This window comes from Lycium ferocissimum, chromosome 1, assembly GCF_029784015.1.
Source record: "Lycium ferocissimum isolate CSIRO_LF1 chromosome 1, AGI_CSIRO_Lferr_CH_V1, whole genome shotgun sequence".
NCBI classification, from domain to species: domain Eukaryota; kingdom Viridiplantae; phylum Streptophyta; class Magnoliopsida; order Solanales; family Solanaceae; genus Lycium; species Lycium ferocissimum.
This window is the reverse complement of record NC_081342.1, coordinates 9,663,474-9,687,563: the sequence shown is the minus strand read 5'-3', so window position 1 is coordinate 9,687,563 and position 24,090 is coordinate 9,663,474. Positions and strand designations below refer to the sequence as shown.

Below are 24,090 nucleotides of genomic sequence, written 5' to 3'. Positions count from 1 at the left end.
TAACAAAGGAGACAGAATACAACACATTTTGTCAAAGTTCTTTTCCAGACATGATCTTCAACAGAACGGTGAAATAGATGTTCAACAAATACACTCGATTGATAATTTGACGGATGTGTTCATTAAAGCATTACCAACCTCGACATTTGAGAAGTCGGTATACAAGATTTGGATATGTCGTCTCCAAGAATTAAGTGATATTTTAATCGGGGGGAATATAATACGCGCTGTACTCTTTTTCCCTTAGCTGAGGTTTTGTCCCACTCGGGTTTTCCTTGCAAGGTTTTTAACGAGCGCAAACAGCAATGCGTATTACAAGATATGTGTACTCTTTTTCCTTCACTAGATTTTTCCCCTTTGGGTTTTTCTAGTAAGGTTTTAATGAGCACATTATCTATATGGACATCCAAGGGGGAGTGTTATGAAATATTAGAATAATACGGTGGATGTTCAACTCCTAAAGAATTAACTCCCACTACTCTTCTCCATGATGTATAGTTAATCCTCCACTACTTCCTCACCATTATGTGGTTATTACTCCCACACCTCCATGATCTCCCCCATAACTATCCCATGATGTCAATTGGTTAATGTCATCTTTAAGACATCTTTTATAACTCTACCTCTATGTAATAGTATAAGTAGAGGTATGTGATGTGATATGAATACACACTTGAACACATTTGGTTGAATAAGAAATCTCTCCTCTCTTGTCTCTCTATTTCTATTGTTTTCATCCTTTACTATTATTACTCTTTTAGCTTAATTTTACAACACTAATTTTTTTTTTTTTTTGTAAATCCCGTTAGGGAAAAGGGTATATTGGCACTATTTGTGTAAGGGCAAGGGTATATTTGCATCATTTTGTAATGGTAAGGGTATATATACACCACTTTTTAAACAGTGTATATCTGCTCTAAATCGCAAAGTTGAGGGGTATAAGGTGCAAATATATGCCTCAACTTTGCGATTTAGAGCAAATATACCCTTCATTACAAAAGTGGTGTATATATGCCCCTGTCGTTACAAAATGGTGCAAATATACCCTGCCGTTACAAAATGGTGCAAATATACCCTTTTTGCTGACGAGATTTTTTTAAAAGTCATTTAGGTTATTTTTAATTAAAAAAATGCCACGTGACTTTAAAAAAAAATCTACCTATTTTTTTTTTTTTGAGTAGACATATTTTTGTAAAGCCACATGGTAGTTTTTTTTATGGTGTGTCGGGTCTAGTTCGTTTAAAAAAATATCTCCGTGACTTTAAAAAAATAAGTCTACTCATTTTTTAAACGAACCTGATCCTACCCACTAGAAAAAAATTACTATGTGGCTTTAGAAAAGTATGCCTACTAAAAATAAATGGGTAGAATTTTTTTTAAAGTCACGGGATATTTTTTTAATTAAAAAAGAACCTAAATGATTTTAAAAAAATCCTATCAGCGAAAAGGGTATATTTGCACCATTTTATAACGGTAAGGGTATATTTGCATCATTTTGTAACGACAGAGGTATATATACACCACTTTTGTAACGAGAGATATATCTACTCTTAACCGCAAAATGAAGGGGTATATTTACGCCTTTAACAAATTAACTTACTTCAACTACTATACAAGCTAATATGATGTACGTTATCTAACCAATTAGTATCACATAAAATGAGACAAACATAATAATAATCAAAATAACAACAACAACTTTGGCTTCCTTCTTTCTTTTTCTTTTTTTCTTTTACAAGGTTAAAAAATACTTTACTTCATTTGTAAAAATTTACTCAAAAAATGAGGCAATTCTTGAACGAGGGCCAAATTGCTATTGTAACAAAATGAAGGGAGCAAAGTCTAGAAGAGACATGTCGGATTAGAAACAGAACAACCGAAGATCTCAGAAAACCCTAGTAAACCTCCATAATAACCAAGAATCAAATTAGTGTAAGATTTGATGGGGGAATCAGAGGTTAAAGCAGAGAAAACACTGAAAGATCAGGGAAATGAGTTCTTTAAAGCTGGGAATTATCTCAAAGCTGCAGCTTTGTACACTCAAGCCATCAAGAAAGACCCATCAAATGCCACTCTTTACAGGTTTCTATTCATTACCCAGATGCTTTTTCGTGTTAAAGTTGTAATCTTGCTTGTGGGGTTTTGTACAGTTTTATAGAAAAGTTGTAATCTTGCTTGTGGTTTTTGTAGAGTTATGTATAAAAGTTGTAATTTTGCTTGTGGGCGTGTACATTTTTGTAAAGAAGCTGGCATATTGCTTTGTGTGTTTTTTGTTGGCTGCTTAAATTTGTGGTGCTTTACTATAAATGCGATGCTAATATACATTTGGTGAGCATTGTCTCGCTCCCCTGCGGGATTAGCATTATTCTCGTAGTTTCTTGTCCTTCGATTTTTGTTACTACCTGTTGTTTCTTGTGCTTTGGTTATCGAACTATTTATGCTCGGAATGCTATGTTACACTATTTCTATTATTTGATATGTCTTATTTGCTATCCCTTGTTTACTTCTGTATTGTCCTTTTCAAATTGACTTGTTATGTCATATGTGTTACTTGAGCCGAGGGTCTTTCAGAAAAAACCTCTCTATCTTCATGAGGTAGGGGTAAGGCCTGCGTACACTCTACCCTCCCCATACCCCCATTGTGGGAATACACTGGGTATGTTGTTGTTGTTGTAGTGTAAAGTTTTTCGTCTTGCTTGTGGGTTTTGTGTTGGCTACTTATTCTGTGGCGTTTTATTTCAATTCTGATGCTGTCCTGTGGTTGTTGGGTTATACATTTATGGATTAGAGTTTTCATCTTGCTTGTGGATTTTGTAGTTGGCTACTCATTCTTTTGCTCCTTTCTGATTGTGTTTGTTCTTAATCTACTAATATGTCTTTCTTGATTCACTGTATTTCTGCAATAGAATTGTTAATGGACCTTTAAGTTATGTTCATAATGCTGCTAAGTAACTCCAATAAGTTAGGGGACTACCTACTGTTTATGCAGTTATTTCAAAAATAAATGAAACTTAGTAGTATTAAACAGAGTTATTGTCGAAGTAACGGGTACGTTTGACCAAAAAGGACTTTTTACGTGTAAAAAAACGAATGGAATTTGTGGTTAGCTATGTGTTGGCTTTCCTTCAATTGAGAACCTAGTAAACCACTAAACCTGCCGAAGTTAACCATATCAGTATACTTTTCTTACTTTTAAGATGTTGTTCAGATTTCAGAAAACACATTTAAATTGTGAGGCATCCGTCTTCACTCTCCCTAGTGTCTTTAAAAGCAAAAAGTGCAGCAAAGCGACAAGATCCATTTGCTTGAAGCGGAAAGTGAGAAGTAAACGTGCAAACTTTTTGAAATGAAAAGCGGACAATTTATGGAACATAAAAATATCAACTATATATGAATTTACTACTGTAATAATCAAATTGTAATTAAAATAACTAATTAGTGTCTTATATACAGTAATGTAGTTATTGAGATTTACAGAACTGCTGCTTCCTGTTGGGAGCGCTTTGTGTCACTGTTTGACGTGCACTCTTTTCAGAGGTGCATTGCTTCGTCCTTGAAGGGATATATATTGCCATTGATTGTGAAACAAAATTTATTAATTGATTGTATGTCATTTCTGATGGACAAGATTCTAGGATAGGACCTTCGATCGGAGGCAATAGTACAACTATTTGTGTATGCTGCATTTATTATTTGATTAGTATTAAAGTTTGTAAGATACTTTTCATTAATGCTCTCCTCACTGCTATTTGAGGATTCTTCTTCAGTTGCTAGTTGCTTAAACCAGAAAAGTAAAACGACTAAGGTCTTAACAACTTGATGTTCAACATGAGAGACATCTAACTCCTCTAACACAGATAACATAAAGACTAGGATTACACCACAGCGACACCACTCTTACCTAATTACCTTCTTGAGGCACCATCTGTGTTACATTTAATCCATTGTCAACTAGGGAATTCAGGGGTCACCTAATGGACCTCTAAGCTATTTTCATAATGCAGCTAACTAGCTCCAATAAGTTAGAGGGGCTACCTAGTAATTATCTAGTTATTTCAAAACTAAATGGAACTTAGTGTAACGGGTACATTTGACAGAAAAGGACTTTTTACGTGTAAAAAAGTGAATGGAATTTGTCGTTAGCTATGTGTTGGCATTCCTTCAATTGAGAACATTGTAAACTACTAAACCTGCAGAAATGACGTAGCTTCTTGTTGACCATAATAGTACACTTCTTTTACTTTTAAGATGTTCAGATTTCAGAAAACGTATTTAAATTGTTAGGCATCTGTCTTTACTCCCCCCAGTGTCTTTAAAAGCAAAAAGTGCAAAAATGCGACAAGATCCATTGGCTTGAAGGGAAAAGGGAGAAGTAAAAGCGCAAACTTCTTGAAATGAAGCGGACATTTATGGAAGATAAAAATATCAACTATATATGAATTTACTACTGTAATAATCAAAATAACTAGTTAGTATCCAATATTCAATAACCTTCTCAAAAAAATAAAAAATTATCCTTCTCAAAAGTATCCAATATTCAATAATGCTTTTATTAATCCATATCCGCAGAATTGAGATTTAAAGAACCAACTGCTTCTTGTTGGATCACCTTGCGTCATTGTTTGAGTGCACTCTTCTCAGAAGTGCATTGCTTCGTTCTTGAAGGGATATATATTGTCATTTATTGTTTATTTTGTTTCAGAAACAAAATGTATTATTTGATTGTATGTCATTTCTGATGACAAGGTTCTGGGACCTCCCATCGGGGCAATAGTACAACTCTTTGTGTATGCTACATTTATTATTTTGATTAGTATTAAAGTTTCTAATATACTTTTCATTAATGCTCCTTTCACTACAATGTAGGATCCTTCTTCGCTTGATAGTTGCTTGTAAAGAATCAGAAAACTAAAGCGACTAAGGTCCTAACAACTTGATTCCTGACAGTTCAAAATGAGGGACATCTAACTCCTCTTAGATAACATAAAGACTAGGATTACGCCACATCGACACCACTCTTACCTGGATTGCCTCTTGATGCACCATATGTGTTACGTTTAATCCCATTGTCCACTAAGGAATTCCCAACATACTCTTCTATAATCGCGAACCATATTCAACTTTAAGGCATTTCATTGCACTTTAATCATCCTCGTGAAGAGGTGCACTCCGATACCATTGATGTCCCATAGCTTTTATAGTAATAACTGGATCTAATGCTACCTCGTCCATTGAGTATAACTGAGAAAATGATGGTATAGCAATGAACATAGGGATTGATACTAGGAAACATGGTCCAAAGAATCTCGATAGTAGTTCCATTAGAGTTCCCTTAGGATAGAAAAAAGAGAATAGAAAATCATTTTTGGGCTGTCAAACTAAGTCACTGCCCACAAAGTACTTGGGAATGCCTCTGGGTGCTAACCACAAGGCACAAGAGATATGGAATGATGTGTTAGAAAGGTGCGAAAAGAAATTGACAAGATGGAAGAGTCAATATTTATCTCTTGGGGGTAGACTGACTTTGATAAATTCAGTCTTGGATGCCTTACCTACTTAAATGATGTCTTTGCTTCCTCTTCCCAGGGGCATAGAGAAGAAGATTAACAAAGTAAGAAGGGAATTTTTGTGGCATGGTAACAAAGACAAGAAAGGTTATAACTTAGTGGAGTGGGAGATTGTGACGCTCAGCAAGCAACATGGTGGCATGGGGATTAAGAATCTCAGACTTCATAACCAGAGTCTACTACAGAAGTGGTTGTGGAGATTTTGCAAGGAAGACATATCTCTCTGGAGGAAATACATAGCTCAAAAATATGGTTTGTTGAATCAGTGGACAACAAATGAAGTAAATACTACTTACAGATGCAGTGTTTGGAAGACTATTAGGAGAATGTGGAATGAATGCAGTAAAAATTTGAGCATAAAGGTGGGGGATGGGACAAAAACTTCCTTCTGGGAAGATCATTGGATTGGGCACTGTAATCTCAAAACTTTATTCCAGGACTTACACATTCTCAGTTTCCGAAAAAAGGACAAAATATCCCAAATGTGGACAGCACAAGGGTGGAATCTTTTGTTTAGAAGGGCACTAAATGATTGGGAAATAGGGAGAGTCACAGATTTGCTTTTGGTACTCAATTCCTTCATAGGAACCACTAATGTTCCAGATAAACCAGTTTGGAAACTATGCAGCAAAGGGAATTTCACTGTTAAATCAGTCTATTGGGAGAAGAACAAGGTTGTAAATCCATCTCTAGTTTGGCCATGGAAACTTATTTGGAAAGTTAAAATTCCATATAAGGTTTCTACTTTTGTTTGGTTAGTTTTGAAGCGGGCTTGTCTAACACAAGAGGCTCTACAAAGAAGAGGTCTTCAGATATGCTCAAGATGCCTACTTTGTGGGAAAGATGCAGAAACAAATGAGCATTTCTTCCTACATTGTCAGATAACTGCACATCTGTGGCACATGTTCTTTTGTATCCTAGGGGTGAAGTGGGTGTTACCAAGATCAACTCTAGAACTCCTATGCAACTGGAAAGGAATTGGAAGAAGGAAGGCGAAGGAAGATTGGTGGCAGTCCATTCCAGCTTGTATTTGGTGGTCAATTTGGAAGGAGAGAAACTCAAGACAATTTGAAGATAAAGCTAACTCCATCCAGATAGTTAAAATGAAGTGTCTTAGTTTCTTTTATTTTTGGTGTAAACAAGATATTGTGGGGGAAGTAGGTGATTTGGTAGATTTTCTAGGCAATGTGTAAATTATAACTAGCATCATTACCTCCTGGCCACTGTTTTTGGTGGCTTTACATGTAAAGTTTCATTTTGAATGCTGATACTTTTGGATGGAATGCAAATGTTACCTTATTAAAAAAAAAGAATAGAAAATCATTTGGAACCCTCAGGGGTTGGCCTGGTGGCAATTGACTTGAGCCTTGGGGTGCTCCCTTTCAAGGTCTCGAGTTCGAAACCCGCCGGGTGCAAACAACCGAGGCCGTCTGACGGGGAAACCACGAATCAACCGTGGTGCACTTGCGGAAAACTCCTTGCCGAGGGGCAGGCACCCCGGATTAGTCGGGGCTCAAAGAGACTCGGACACCAGTGCTTAATCAAAAAAAAAAAAAAAAAAAAAGAATAGAAAATCATTTGGAAAAGGAACTCCAATAGAATGTCTATCAATCAATCAGCTATGCGTCAGTCTTATCATTGCGTTGGCTTTTTGAATCCTCTATGATTTTTTCGTCCTATTTGGGTCAATTTCATTCCAATATTAATTTATTTGTCTTGTAAGATAATTTAGGGTTCTCTAGAAGTACACGTCCTCTAAACACATATCGAAAAGGTAGAGGTACTATAAATCTAACACTTTTTCCTACACTGACATACAAGTCTAACCAGTCTAAAAGGAATCATGGAAAACATCAAATCTGATGTAAGTGTAAAGCAACTAAGCCTTAATTTCAACTAGTTTATATGACCTATGTTTTCTCTTGTGCCGAGGGTCTATCGGAAACAGCCTTTCTCCTCCCAAGGTAGGGGTAAGGTCTGCATACATTCGACCCACCCTTGATCCACTTGTGGGATTACACTGGGTATGTTTGTTGTTGTTTAGATGGCCTATGTTGATCCTTTCTTTCTATTTTGTTATGTGCTTAGCTAAGTTTTCACCTAAGTTCTCATTGTGTCCAACACATTGTAGTTCTATTGAGGAACCACTCTCTCGGTGATTTTAGGCTATGTTGCTCGGAATCTCCAAAAATATTGCCGCACCCATGTCGGATCCTCCAAAAATGTGCTACTTTTGGAGGGTCTGACACGCCGACGTCATTTTTGAAGAATCTGAGCAACATATTAGGTTTACCTCTTCTATTTTAGCATTGTCACCATATTGTCGCAAAAAGGAGTTCTAATGGAATATAAGAACTAAATCCTAATTAGGCTAGAAATCTATATAGAGAATGCTAGACTAATCACCAGCAACTCTTAAATTTCTGCTAGGTTCTTGTGTTTCAGTTACTTTTCCTTCTTTCCTCTAGGTATTCTTGCCTTACTAATTGTTACAGAAACATAATCTTTTCTGCTCTCACCATTTATGCCTCTATTGACATTTAATTTAGTGAAGACATTTCAATCAGCAAGAATTGACATTTAATTAAGTGAAAATCATAATGCTATCTACTACTTTTCTTGATGGATTGCTTGCTTTTTATGCATTTTTCTCTGAATATTTGTTGTGTTAGGAATTAGCTTTCTAATTCTATCATCATATCGAGTTTGTGAAACGGACTCTTGTTCCTTATATGCTTTTCTCTTTCTTCAACTATGTACAGCAATCGTGCTGCAGCATTTTTGCATCTGGTTAAACTTAGCAAAGCGCTTGCTGATGCCGAAATGACGATCAATCTGAAGCCAGAGTGGGAAAAGGTATGCTTCCAGAAATGTTTGAACTTCTTGTTATCTGAGCAACGTATTTCTCCTTATAAAATGACTCGATTGCACGTGTAGGGTTATTTCAGGAAAGGATGCATACTAGAGGCTATGGAACGCTATGATGATGTATGTATAACATATTTCCTCTTATTTATTGGAGAACTTTCATGTTCCGGGTTTGATATTTATTATCGTGATGTAGGCCTTAGCTGCTTTCCAGATAGCATCAAAATACAATCCACAAAGTTCGGAAGTATCCAAGAAGATAAAGACAGTTACACAGTTGGCTAAAGATAAGAAGCGAACTGAAGAACTGGAGAACATGAGATCCAATGTTGACATGGCAAAACATTTTGATACATTTAAATCTGAACTGGTCAGTGTCTTCTGCATATATTTCTAGAGACAATAGTACGAGAAATATACATGGCACTTCTTTCTCTATGATTGCTGGTTCACTTTTTAAATATGGTTTTGGTCATATACTACTTTTAGTTCATGCAAACTGTGAAATATAACCTATTTCTACTCATACAGGTAAGATACTTGTTGCATTACTAGCTGTGTGATATAGCCCCAAATCAAATTTCTGGGGAATGTCTTTCCAGGAAGTTTCTGCATGAGATGTACTAAGCTTGATTCTCCTTTTGCAGTCTGAAAAATATGGAGCCGAAGATAGCTGGAAAGACATTTTCTCTTATCTTGTTGAAACAGTAGAGAATGCTGTTAAGTCATGGCATGAAACTTCAAAAGTGGATCCTAGAGTTTATTTCCTTCTGAACAAAGAGAAAACAGACACGGAGAAGTATGCTCCAGCTGTTAATATAGATAAGGTGTTAAAACTACTTCCAAAAATTCTCCTCATGCGTGTTTTTCTAACAATTTCAGCCTTCCTCCTATATGTCTTAATTGGATTAGTGAGTTGTAGATTACTTTTGTCAAGTGCAGTTGGATATATCTATACTATCTAATTGTGTACTTCTATTCATGTGCTAGGCTTTTGAGTCACCTCATACGCACAACAATTGTTTTGCATTTCTTCGACAGTATGCTGAAGATTCTTTCGCTCAAGCTGCGTGTTTAGTGACACCAAAAAGTATCATATCTTATCCACAGGTAAATTCAATCATTAAATACTCTTTTAGAAGATGTAGCTTACTTTTACCCCCCAAATAATGACTGGTGTGTTTGCTCCTGAGGGTGAACAAGGAATGAGGAAACATAATAAGATTGAGGGTTTTGCGTTTTTTCTTCTCACTTTCTTCAATTTCCAATAAAATACGAGTTAAAAACAGCTTATTGGAGCAGTGATGATTATTGCACAAATTGTGAAGTACTAAAACTCTACCTTATTAAAAAAAAGAAAGAAAAAACAGCTTATTGTACGGATTCACTCACTGAAAGGTGTAAAGAGGTACTTAGCTTATTAGTTGTGTACAAGTTGGTCCGGACACCACTGTTATTAAAACAAGAGGTTATTAGCTTAATCTTGTTCCAATTTAACCAATATTTGATCTTTCTTTGTGTCTACAAGAAGCATCATAGTTTGTGAGGAGTCTTGTCCGGTGAAAATATTAATCTGTTAGGGACTGTAATTGTGTCAACTGCTTCTCGTTTGCTCTATGAATACTGGATTTTGGTTCTATACTTCCATTTTACCAATTAACCGGAAGCAATTCCTGACCTTTGTAGGTTTGCATTTTATTTGTGCTTTGTTCTATTAGCATCGACCTCTGTAGGTTTGCATTTAATTTGTGCTTTGTTCTATTAGCATCTTATTTCTGGTTCAGAAAAACACATGCCAAAGGAATTTGAAATCAAAATGAACTTGACTTGTATCTTCGGGAGAGTTGGCTAAAGGTGATCTTGACCGATGATGGTTTAGTATCATGGTAGTGTCTGGTGTGAACCAAAGACAACATTGCATTTATTTAGTGTTTTCTTTTTGTGCAGTCATTGCGATTGATCTATTCTTTCCTGATTGTTTGGCCTTATTTATATGATCTGACAGGTCTGGAAAGGTGTAGGATCGAGGAAATGGAAGCATGGGCAAAATGATGGAATTTTTGTCCAATTTGAATCTCCTTCAATGCGGAGGTTGTGGTTTATCCCTAGCTTCACTGAGAAAGGCAAAACCTTGTGCAGGTCAGTTTCCTTTGTCTTAGCCAAAGGACAAGCACACAGAAAAAGAGAAATAAATGGATGTCACCGCCACAGGCATGCATGCGCATGTGCACCTTATTCTATTTTAATAAAATGCATTACAAGTGCTATTATTGTTTTCATGGATAAAATACATAGCATATGAATTTGTGACTTCAATACGTATCTTAAGCATACCAACTTATCAAATTCTAAAAGGATAATAGCTTAATGAGTCATGTTATCATGCACATCAAGTGTGGGCTAAGCAATTGACGCATGAGAGATTATACAAAACAAACGAGTAATTCAAACTGAATGTGCATTTCTGGATTTCCTTTCACCTGTGAAGCCAGTGTACATTTCTTTTTAACTCGGGGAACCATCCTTCTGAACTTTTCCATATTTTTTTCGCCACAAGTGATACTGTGAGTGTAACGTGTGGTGGCTAAGGATTTTAATTTCATGAATGAGTTGAGAAGCTCATGCTTTTGAAGATATTTGATCTTTTGCTGCAATTCTTCTGTGTAAGAAGCTTCTACTTTAAGTCCTTTATATGGTAAAAGGGTCCTGTACTGGTTTTCATAGTTGACTCTGTCAATAGGGACTTGCTAAATATAGTATCCTAGGATTAAGAGAAACCTTGGAAAATATGTTTAAGTGATGCCAACTTCTTTCAATGAACAAATTGACAGATGATATCTTTTTGATGATGAGATCTTTTTGCATAATCGTGCTTGTTAAGCAAACATAGCTGATTGTATATAATTTAATACACATGTTTAATTTTCCAAGGAGTGATTCACAAGTATGCAAATTCAATTTGAGGCATTGGTTCGTTCTTCACTCCTGACCTCCATCTTCAACTTTCAGGGATCCAGTGCCTTTGGATATTAGTGCACATGAAATTCTTCCTCGTGTATTCAAGCAAGTATAGTTGCGTATCTTGGGTCAGCTCTTTGGAGGATCAAGTCGGGCAGAAAATGGGCCTATTATGTATGAGTAAAAGCAAGGATGGTACATTACATCTTTGCTTTGATCCGATTTAATATCCTTGCTCTGGGGTCTAAAGTTTCATTGATTGGCGCAATATGGGCAAGCTGTCAAGCCCCGGAGTTATCTTATATTAGCGAGGGTTATCTGAGCTGTCAAGATATCAGAATCTTTTGAAGTTTTCTTATAGTAGATTATAATTTTCTAGTGTTGCGTGGTTCGTGTATTTTCAATTCACTTTCACTATGTTGTTGGCTGTTTGATGCTGGCAGTTTTGATTGATGTCTTAAAACTTAATAAGTCATTTTTTCAATCGTTTTCGGAATGGGACAGTTGTAAATTTGCCTGATGCCATTGTTACCTGAACTTGGTTTTTGTCTCTCCGAAAGTACATTCGATCAGTTATTCACGATGTTCATCACGGTTATCCTGCCACTCAACTTCCTCTTTTTTGTATAATTTTCGTATCTCACATTTTGGCATATTGTACATTTTCCTTTTCCTCTTGTGGTGGGATTCTTTAACATGACAAAATTTCTTTAATTTACTCTAGTGCCTCCTTGTGCATGCATTGGGGCAACGTTAAAGTTGAGACCTATAGGTCACGGGTTCGAGCCATGTGATGCTTGTGTTAGGGTAGGTTAGACGGTCTTTCGGATCCATGTGAATGCGGGATACGGTTCTTCCTAGTGTCTCTGCATAACCTTAGACCCTACGTGATTATGTGAATGCGGGATACTTAAATTTGCATGTGTCAATTTGGGCTGTCCATTTTTCACTCTAGTGTCTCTGCATAACCTCAGACCATACAACTTCTCATTTCACATAGTAACATTTCGTGATGGAAATGCTTTTTAGAAACTATGCATTTTTGGACTAATAAATTTGTTAAAACAATTTTTTTTTATAAAACATTATGTGTCAATTTGAACGGTTAATACTTAATCCTGCTACTGTCTCATTCTATGTGACACAATTACTATTTAAAGAGGTAAATTATTACATGGTTTGTTTATAGTCTTATAAATTGTAAAATACTTCTTCTATGTGACACAATTACTATTTAAAGAGGTAAATTATTAGATGGTTTGTTTATAGTCTTATAAATTGTAAAATACTTCTAAAAACCGTAACCTATAATACTTTATATAGTTTTTGCATATGTAGACTGTTATTTTAGAAAAAGTTGAAGGATCGACATCCCAATTGAAATAGAAATTAGAGCATTTGATCATTGTACTTAGAATCTGTTCATTCTTTTTGAAACAGATGAATTGTGTTAGGAACTAATTTGACTAATATTTCATATTGGACAGAAGTACAAAATATAGAGACACTGGAATATTAAAGCAACTTCCAATAACTTAGTACAGATATATGAATTTTACAAAATTGCATTAGGGTAAATAAACAAGCTGTAAGATGTTTCACTTGGTGAAACAGTAAAGAGAAATTAATTAATTAATTAATACTAATACACTTATATTATTTTAATGGGATCATTATACGTTATCATCTGGAGTTGCTGAAGAATCAATTCTCTTGGATTGGAACTTGCAAGTGTGAAGAATATAATTGCATGCATTTACAGCTTCACCAACTGTTAAATAGATCCATTCTTTGCCAATTGTGTCAATGAAATTTGACTTGTCCAGCTTCTTCATCACCTCCCCTCCCGGATTTGCCAATAAAACCTATATTAATAAACACGTTTGATTAGTAAACCATAATTAGTACTAAATTTATATCATAGTTACGGCAAAAAAGAATTAACTATAAATCAGGCAGCAGTTGATAAGATGTCACTTGATTCGAACTCATGACTGAAATTCGAGCTGTGATTTATTAACCACTAAATTTTCCTCGTAGAGACAACTATAATTTATTAAAAGAAGTAATACTGTGAAATTTCTTGTTTTTTTTTTCTTTTCTTATCCGCACCTATATATTATATATAGGAAAGAAATGTACCTTAAGGCATCGTCTATCGGCATTTCTCTTCACTTCCTCAAGCATACTAATTCCACTTGTATCAATGTTTCCAACAGCTGCATTTGGCGGATTAATATCAGCACGTTGACATTAACAAGAGAAACAAATTAAACTAGCATTTAATGACAAATTTCTTTATCTTGAATTATTAACACTTACCACTCATATCCAATATGACATATTGCAGCTCAATCTCTGTTGATGTTCTTTGCTTCTCGTCTTCTTCATCTATCCATCTTGATATTCTAAAACACATTCAAGTCCATAGTTTAGTATAATTAGCACGTTAGTATGGGATAAATTCACAAATAACGATTTTTTCAGCCTTTATAATTGAAAAATAGTCACTGTGACGGAGCTACAAAAATATCTTGAAGTCTTAACATTGAAATTTGAAACTCCGTGGCTATTTTGGACCAGAAAGTGGCTGTGGGTGCTATTTCATCGTTATTATGCTGAAGTTATCACTAAATTGAATTGAAAATGTGAGTGTTTTAGTTACCTTTCCCTCAAATAACTTGCATTTGCAAAATAGATGGGGGCATCAATGTGAATGATGAGAACTCCAGGAACACTGCTTGCTGCTGAATATTGTTCAGTGCTTCTATAGGTCGTTGAATTAGGTATTTTACCTAAAACAAATGTTTTAGGCCTTGCTACAAAGAGAAGTATCCTAAGTAAGGACATTGCCACCTAAAACACACATAAAAAACATAGTCACCATTAGTGGAAACATTCAATTGATAAGTACAGACTCATTTTTTCTGAAAAAGTTCAAGTTTTTTGCCCCACAATCGGGTGACAAAGGTAATTGCGCATGACTCTATGTAAAAGATGATAAATAATCTGCTATAATATGTTAAGCTACTTACCGCGACTATTAGGCCAACTTCAACACTACCAAAGACAACTCCAATGTAAGAACTAATGCATACGAGGAAATCGTATTTGTCAACTTTCCAAAGGTGGATAGCAGCATTGTAGTCAATTATGCCTAGCATGGCTGAAATTATAATGGAGGACAGAACAACAAGGGGTGTGTAATAGAACAATGGTGTAAGCAATAACAATGTTATCATCACTGCTGTTGCCATTACTATGTTGGACACTGTTGTCTTACATCCTGCATTGAAATTCACCGCCGTTCGTGAGAATGGTCCTGAAAAGTAAAGGAGAAAGCTTAAGCAAGTAGCCGGACTATACTAAAAAATGTTTGCATCCTCTAACCAATATATATAAATTATACTTATATTATACATTTGCTTGCTATTTTCTTGGATGGCCGACTATTTAAGTTAATTTCTTATCTTTATTGGTTTTACTAACTTTAGCCAATATGAAGTGTTTACTATGTATATATTCAGGGTATATACATTATACACTTGTTATACATTGATTATTCACCGGTGACGACTATAAACAGTTACAACTAGATGGATAAATTATTTTACAACTAGATGGATAAATTATTTCTAGCCGACGGGCTAAAAATGTAAAGATCCCCATCTTAGGGAAATGGAGAAATTTATTATGGGCATAGTAATGGAATTGAATAGGTTGTATTGGGCCAAGAGATGTTAGAATAGTTTTGGTGAAAGAGTACCTGTTGTTAAGTAGCAAGAGGTGCAAGAACCAGCAATATTCATCAGGCCAAAGGCGATCATTTCTTTGTTTCCATCAACATCATAGTTCTCCAGTATGGCGAAACTCCTTCCTACTGCTATTCCTTCCTGCAATATTATTTAATCTCATTAATTAAAATAGTAAAAATAGGTAAGCAAAATATGTGAATTGGTATTTAGCAAATAAAATGGAACAAAATGTTGCGGGTAATATTAATACCTCATGTACTATTGTTTTTCAAGTACCTTTCGGAAAGATAGGAGTTATAAGGGTGCAACTTTACTAGTCTATATCTACTTTATTTTTAAAATTGCAAATCTCAATGGCTAGCTAGGTGGAGCGGAGGAAATCTAAATGAATTCTCTTAATTAAAAAATTAAATTGTGATTTTTTTTAATTATATATAAGTTTTATTATATATAAGTTGTTGAATATCCTTGATATATAAAAAAAAAAAGTCTATTCAAGTGACAAAGGGGGGTCCAAATATTGCTTTAATTAGATCACATGTTTAAACATATCCTATAAGTGCCATTCCCTTATTTTTTTTACAAAAATTCCCTTATATAAATTTGTCACTGATAAATTTCACTTTTGACGGAGGATTACCTATAGATTTCTTGGTTATCTAACGGTATAAAAAAATTCTTTCACTCGAAGTATATAAGTTAAACCCATTAAAATATATAAAATTGTACTTCCTGGAAACAAGATTTCTCTATATTGTTTTGGACAAATGTTCATAAAGTTTATCTTTTTTGAGTACTATGTCATTATGTTCGTTTCTTCATGCATAATTTACGCGATAAGTTACGATTTCGGCAGAACCTAATAGCTTTGACTCAAATTCTATTTTTTAGGTTAAGAAATCACTTATATGTGTAACTAGTCTATCATGAACCCAGTTATTGTCCTGTCGTTAGTTCATAACCCATAAATTTAAAATTTTGGGCCTACCCCTAGCTGAACCTAAATTGGTATGACAGAAAAGATGTTGTTTTAAAAAAGATTTTCTTTAAAAGAATTATTAACAATTGTATGTGAGTTAATACTTACAGCCAAGGCGATGACACCAGTGACGATCCCAGTCTTAATGGCAGCTGTAAGATACTGTGAGCTAAATGCCAGTTCAGAATACGATGGTGGATTTATCCCCTTTTTCAAGTGCCCAATCTGGGAAACAAAAATCCAAAAAAAATATTCACTGACTAATTAGCCGCATGTACTGCCTTATAATACAAAAAACATCAGTAAGACAATTTTAATCATCCTAAGGGAACAATATGCATGTGAACTTCACTACTCACTTATAATTATGTGCACATGTATAGAGATAAATATGAATTTTAACAGTACTGAAATAGTACAGAAAAAGAATTAATTAATTTCGAATGTGGAGAATTATTACCACTTGAACGCCATTTTTTTCAGCATGGGTGAAATAAACAAGAAGACTTCCCAAAATCACTGATGTTAGAGGCGCCATACAACTTATCCAAAAGAAAGCTGGCTTCTTTTTGCTCTGGCAATGGTAGACAAGTTCATATTAGTAAACCAATATATAGTGAACCCGAAATGAAAATATTACAGAAAAACGCTAGGAACCATTAGAATTAATTAATTAAATACTTCAAAGACAATAACTCTCTGAGTTATTCATAATATCGGTGAAGCTTTACTTGGAAAAATATAAACTACGTAAATATATGCAAGTATCACATGCCTAATGAATAGTGTGATGATTTAGGCATAAATCTGAAAGTAGATTTAAGGACATGTAACGCAATACTGTAGTAACATACGTCTAAAGTTAAACTATAAATATTCTAACTGACCGAAAGCGAGTATGAATTTTAAATTAATATACTTACAAAATATCTGGTTAGCAAGAGGAAGAAGAGGAAACAGCAACCGAGGACTCCACTTTCCCATCTCCACTGCAGAAAATTAAAAAATAAAATAAAAAACATTTTAGAAACTAAGAATGTAAAAGAAAACATACTCCAGTTATCTCATTTTATGTGATTAATTTTATGTTTTAGCCTATCCCAGTCAGAGTGCGTCACATAAAATGGGATTAAAAAGGAAAGAGTAAAGGAATTACCTGGTGCATTTGGCTGAAGATAGAGCACATGACACTGACAATATCAGTTTGATGGGTGAAATGAACGAGTCCAAGTATTCCTTTGAGTTGCTGTAAGCACACAACAGTGGCTGCTCCACCCATGAACCCTAATATTGTTGCTTGCGACAGAAAGTCCACTATAAATCCTAGCCTATATGATCATCATAAAAAAACAAGAGACAATTACTTTAGTTAATTAAACCATGCATGATTATAATCTTGTATGTAGTTATTGTGAAATCAATTTCAAAACTTTACTGTTTTAAGTATTTAGTTCATATATATATAATCATTGCTGAATTATAAGTAGAGTCGGATCCACGATTATTACGTCTATCAAATACAAAGTATGCCATAAACATTTATTCACGTGTGACGATGAATGCAAATTTAGCATAAACATCTATATTTACAAAACGTATATCCTTCCCTGCTTAAAAACTAAATACAGGTAATTGCATGTCCATAAAATAATATGTAGGATTAATAACTTAAAAAAATAATTAAGACAAGTTGTTATAGCAAGTTAAAATATATATAGAGAAATACTATATATTTACACTGACCTTAACAAGCCTAATGAAGCTTGGAAAACTCCAGCAAAGAAAGTAGCAGTGAATACCAACTGTAGATAAAGCTTGGGATTTTCGTGAGGATTAACTACTTTCCCAAGCATTGCAGAAATGAGAAGTGATGGAACCGCCGAATTCCCTATTGCCAAATGCTTCGAACTTCCCAACATGGCATATATCATTGGTGGCACAAAGCTTGAATCTGCAAAATAATCCAATTTATATCCAAATCAAGGACGATAAAAATTAACCAAACGTCTTAGTAATTAGTAATTGTGCCGTGTACGTGCTGTATGGACTCGATGTATCATGTCATTTTGTAACTTAGACATCAAGAAACGTAGTTATAAAGTTATTTTTGTTACACATATTTTAAGCATTTAACTCCTTATATACACTGACACTATCCGTCTTAACAACTATTGTATATTAGATTGTCTGCCTAACTTTTCACTAACCTGATTGCATAAAATATCTTTTACACTGTTGGTATGTAGAAGTTAAATTTATACTTTAAAGGAGGCTAGCCTTGTATATACTTAGAAGCAAGATAACGAGTAGGGGCGGAGCTAGCATAGGAATTGCGGGTTCGGCCGAATTCAGTAATTTTGGTTCAAACCCTGTATTTGTCTTGAAAAAATATTTGAATATGTATAAATTGTTATTTTAGAACCTAGTAACTTAAACGAATTAGAATCCTGAACCCATAAGCTTCAAATCCTGACTCCTCCTCTGAATTATCGAGTAAATTAATTAAAATATTTACACTTTTGTAGTAAATAAGATGGATGGAGGATATTTTTGTTTGGGGGAAGGATTAAAATACTAGCAACTTACAAAGTCCAATAACTGGAGGCAAGTTAGCCAAGCCAGCATAGCTGATTCCTTGAGGAACAGCAAGACTAGCAATTGTGATTCCAGCAATAACATCAGCTTTAAGAAACTGAAAGTTATAACGAGGAGCCCAATCTAGTATTGGCACAAAATACTGCAAACCCAAAGAAATTTTCTTGGAAAGTGGCTGGTTCTTGAATTTCCTAAAGGGGTCATCAGGAAATAATGTTTCTTTCACATTAGACTTGAGTGTCTTCAACAGTGGCTTTGGTGGTGGAATTTCTACCTTTTGATAATTATGAGAATATTGATCAAAATCAGCATTACCCATAATTCTAAAGTTTTGTTCTAATTAATGAAAGATTAACTGATGATTAAAATCACCAAGAACTTGGATATTTATAATGTGAGATTCAGTGAGAAAGTGAGAAAAAGATTGATGTTGTAAATGAGAAAGTAATGGTTTTGGTTTCTTATGCATTTGGACTTAGAGGATGTCTATATATAGAGGGTCAAGAGGTGGTGGGGAGTACCTTTTTCCCCTTTTCAAAACTTTTTAATTTATTGTTTTTTTTTTTTTTTTTTTTTGGTGGGTCGACCCCCAGGAGTTGGGGGGACGGTATTGTGAAATATAATATCTCCGTGAGATTGCTTTTTCATCGTCAAAGATTATGGTGAAATGAAGGAAATTTCTTTATCTAGTAATTAAAGATCTCGAATTTAGAGCTTTGAAAATGAAATAATTTCCTTTTAAGGAGTTTTGGGTGACACGAATCCAAATTAGTTGAGTTAATGGATTCTGAATTTCGGATGGTGAACAGAAAAAGAAAGTGATGTCACCTTTGATCAAATAACTAGTGTACATTGTGAATTTTAGGTGAAGACATTCTACCTCCTACAATTTCTTGTTAAGAAAATTGACGATCCACATGACAGACAACGTTGTACCTTCAACTGTGCATCATAGATTAACTTTCAATTGAAAAAACAAATAATATTATAGTGACCATCAAAGGATGTGGTGCAGCGATGGAGCTGCTTCTCCCTTAATCAGATGTTTCGGGTTTGAGCTCTGGGTATGAAAAAATTCTTGGTAGAAAGCGCTTCCCCTAAATGAGCCCTATGCAGCACGAATTCGAATTTAGTCAGGCTCCAATGTGAATACCGGCGGAAAACAAAAAACAAAAACAAAAAAAAATTATAGTGACTACTCAGCACTGACTACGTAGAAAGGAAGGAACAAAATGCGAGTGTCTTTGGCGGGATTCCTGTAGTTTGTATAAATTACAACCACTATAGATTGCTATATTAATTTTCACCTTTTTAAAATCTTATTTTTCTAATTTCAATTCCCTCTCAGCCGAATTTAGTAGTTTTAGCTAAATTTTATATTTATATAAAATTTAAATTTTGATTTCGCGTTTGATACTATGTGGCACAAAGGAGGTCAAGAAGAGGAGTGACACGTGGCAACCAGTCAACGGCTTAGCCACAACTTTAATGGTATTCCAGCTAAGTGTAAGGTCTTACGTTGCCTCTTTACATAATGCATCAAGTAGATTTTAGAGCTCAATATTTTGTTGCCTAACTCCCATTCAAAATGCTTACGTCGACACGTATGATTGGTTGATAGAGATCCAAGAAGGGCACGTGGCATATGTTGGACTAACGTGGAGGAAACTCAGGCATAACTGTGGAGGAAGATACGAGAAATTAGGAATTATATCAACTTTTTGTCGAATCTTTGTTCTTTTTGTGCAAGTATCTGATTAAACTTAGTTTATTAGTAAGATAATTTGAACCTTTAACCGGCAGAAACCGTCAATGGGTCTAACTTTTTACTAGTGAATTATGCGTGTTTAATGATGATTTATACCAAGTACCAACTAGCACCTAACATATGCTGATATTTTTGGTGACATAGTTGAGTTATTACATGATAATTTATGAAGATCACTCATCTTTTATTTTATTATCCAAAAATTACTAAATTATATATACAACGAAAAGTTACTTATATGAATCTTTCAATCAAACTTTCCCGCATCACGAAAAATTATTACACAGTTTTTATGTAATTAAAAGTTATTCAAATTTGGCTAGTTAGTATCATTAAAATTCTATTATGTCCTTTTTTTTTCCTTCATAGAACTGCTATTCATTAAGCATAGAGAAGTCAATTGTACAAAGCAGTAAGCAACCTCATGGACAACCCAACCTGGGAAGTTCCTAAACCAAGAGACCTCATGAAATACTGATAAAGCTAACTTGGCTAATTTATGACTATAAATATTATAGTGTCTACTTATATATATATAAACTACATCATCTAGATATTGCTTTAGATGCCAAATATTCTAACATGCAGTAAGTACATCCCAAAAGAGAATTATTCTCCTATTAAGCATTTGAATCACTGCTCGTGAATCTTATAATTTTATGATCTTCTTCCATCCTTGCTCCACCGCAACATGGATTGCTTTTCGAATTCCCAACTCTTCAGCTATATTGGCTTTTCCAGCAAAATGAATTGGACTACCATAGGCATGAAACATATTACCATCAGTCTTCAAGGCTACCATAGCAATACTCGTTTTTCAAGTATTTTGAACACACCTGCATCAACATAAAGCAAAACGTTTTCTTGAGAAATAGTTAGTGAAGAGGGGTTAGTCACAGGTTGCCGCTCTTGGCGCATCTTGTTGCACTGTTTATCTCATCTGTAAACTCATTAAAGTCAGATAAAGCTTTTGATAAAATTTCAGCATCACTCCATAACAAGGAATTAAATACATAATCATTTTTAGCTTTCCAAATCATCCATAAAATAGATACAAATAATTGCAGTACAGTATTAGTATTCGGAAATTTTTCAGTATCTAAATATAGTTTATACCACCATGCCTAAAAATCTGAAATAAGGTGTAAATCAAGCCATTGGATCGGGCTTCTTTTCCACACATTAATGGATCTGGAACATTTGAAAAACATATGTTCTAAAGTTTCTGGTTCCAATCAACAAATAGGACAAGTTGAATCTATAGTTTGGATTCTCTTTGCGATTATACTCGAACAAAATGTTTCAATTTGTTTTTAATCTTCATGGATAACAATACAATTCTTGTTTCCTCCAGTAATTTTCTGTGATTCAAGTGGCTTTTTCGTCATATAAGTAATAAAGTTGAGGACTTTTTCATCACAAAAATAAATTAGTGATTTTGGTTCAATAAAGTGAAAGTTGAGTTTTTTTTTTTTTTTCACACGATGTCCGGTGCCGCGTGCTTTGAGGTCTAACTGATATAAATTTGCGCTGAAATTTTTTACTTTGAAGGTAAACTGTTCACTATCAAAGACAACTCCGTTCCTAGAGTTCGAACCGAAATTGGTTAAAGATATAAAAATACTTATAACTCCACAATAACCTTTGATAGTGCGGACGTTGAGTGATCATCCATGATAATAATAGTTATTGTTTCTCTACTAAAATTTATTTTATCAAAGATTTGGAATTTCTGAATGGATCCATCAATTGAAGGTATATTCGTATTTGCACAGATAAATAAGAATGCTATTCAATTATTTGTATGTAAGTTAAATCTCTATGGTAACTTGATTGTACAAATGGAGTTCACTTTTAGTTATTTAATCAGGGGTTTTCAAACATATATCTTCTGCATATCCAATCCTCAAATCTTGTCCAAATCCTACTTCTTTTTCGAATTGATATGGCACAAATAACAACGAGTTTTAGTTATTTAATGAGAGCGGATCTTCTGATAAGATTATCTTCCTTATGTTAACAAATATCAATCTTCACAAAAATAAAATTATAATTGATGCGTGTATAGAAAAACCCGAATGCAAACTCATCTGCTTGAAAAAGCATTAGCTAACCAATGTGTGTTTCATGTGACAATCAAGTAGGCGCTACAAGTTGATCATGATGTAGTACATATAATAATTTTTTGCTTTCAGTACTTTTTTGGAAAATCAGAAATTAAAGTAGGTGATTAAGAATAAGTTTTTTTTTTTCTTTTTCAACTTGCCTCTTTTGCGTCTTTTCTTACTGGCTAATAATACTATAATAAAATAAAATTAAAGATGGTGATAGTCAAATTTCTCTAAAATAAAATGTTGAAGACATAGACATGCACTCGACTCATTTTCAATTGGTTTCTTTCATCAATTAGGTTAAAAGTACACTTAGATAAATTCCTAGCTACTTGGAGATGATTGATGCTTTCAAAGATTGCGTGATTAATATCTGAGTATAAGTTGTTTTTACTGACAGTGTATAGATTCTTTCACACGATCAAATTGAGTTTACTAGGATACTATTCATAACAAGTATGATATGACAAGCTAGAAAATACATACTATATTAATTGAATAAGTTAAATTGATGATGTCAAAGTTATTTACATCGTCACCATGTATAACAGGATAACTTCATATATAGTCAGACCTCTCTAAACGGCACCCGCATATAATAATCAACTTTTTTCGGAACCAATTTTTTATGTTATATTTTACTTCTCTATAACAGCATTTCATATAGCTATAATGACAACAACCAACTTTATAACGAGATTTTCTTTGTAAAATTACCCCCCCCCCCCCCATATAACAGCTATCTTCTTTTTTTGGTAATATAATAATTAACCATCTTTACAAAAAAAAAAAATAGAATATCTATGATTACCAATAATAAGTGTAGAGATTTTGACAAAATATTTGATCATTTAATACACTATTACAATAAAAAAAATATTATATGAATTTATATATATTTTCACCATTAAATGATTTTCCTTCGTTATACAAAGTGTGATTAAGCTTAGAATTTGACAATTAAAAATGAAAATTAGATTTTATGCATCTTTTTTGCCTATAATGCATCCTTTTTGCATATAACTGCGAAATATTATTTAATTGTCAATGCTGTTATAGGTGTATAACTACCATTCTCTATAACAGCTGAAAAATTTCGGACCCAATACTGTTGTTATAGAGAGGTTTGATTGTATAGTCATTCAAGTATAGTAAATTGCTTGCTAAAGTCACTTATGTTCATTTTATATCAACAGAGTCACTCAAGTTAGACCATTTTATCTACAAAGTCATTATAGGCTTATAGTAGAAAGCTAACCGGATAATTTCATAATTCTCTCCTCAAGTTTGATTTCATAAAACTAACTTTCCTTGTGATTTATAATATTACTCTTACATTCTTTTTTTTTTTTTTTTTTTTTGTAACAACGAACTATTTTAACTTGATTATTATTAATAAAAAAAATTGTGATTTGATAAATTTTTGTAACAACTAAGTATTAACAAGCAAAATATTGCACAATAATCAGGAAGTAGGTTAAATTAGGAG

At 34.0% G+C, this 24,090-nt stretch overlaps 2 protein-coding genes across 2 annotated transcripts; one reads left to right on the top strand and one right to left on the bottom strand.

Annotated features, from left to right (window-relative positions):
• The first annotated feature begins 1,827 nt into the window (after positions 1–1,827).
• On the top strand, positions 1,828–11,999 carry LOC132046886 (uncharacterized). The gene is made up of 8 exons (XM_059437704.1): positions 1,828–2,082; positions 8,330–8,423; positions 8,505–8,555; positions 8,632–8,805; positions 9,083–9,262; positions 9,426–9,545; positions 10,441–10,574; positions 11,445–11,999. The coding sequence occupies exons 1-8, from the start codon at positions 1,943–1,945 to the stop codon at positions 11,506–11,508; spliced, it is 957 nt and encodes a 318-aa protein (XP_059293687.1). The 5' UTR covers positions 1,828–1,942; the 3' UTR covers positions 11,509–11,999.
• A 902-nt stretch (positions 12,000–12,901) lies between these two features.
• On the bottom strand, positions 12,902–19,132 carry LOC132068459 (sulfate transporter 3.1-like). Its single transcript, XM_059462061.1, has 12 exons — positions 18,714–19,132; positions 17,871–18,078; positions 17,284–17,455; positions 17,051–17,116; positions 16,588–16,701; positions 16,236–16,352; positions 15,160–15,286; positions 14,429–14,715; positions 14,059–14,249; positions 13,716–13,801; positions 13,536–13,612; positions 12,902–13,258 (listed from the first exon to the last, which is right to left on the bottom strand). The coding sequence occupies exons 1-12, from the start codon at positions 19,039–19,041 to the stop codon at positions 13,067–13,069; spliced, it is 1,965 nt and encodes a 654-aa protein (XP_059318044.1). The 5' UTR covers positions 19,042–19,132; the 3' UTR covers positions 12,902–13,066.
• Between the last annotated feature and the right edge of the window lie 4,958 nt (positions 19,133–24,090).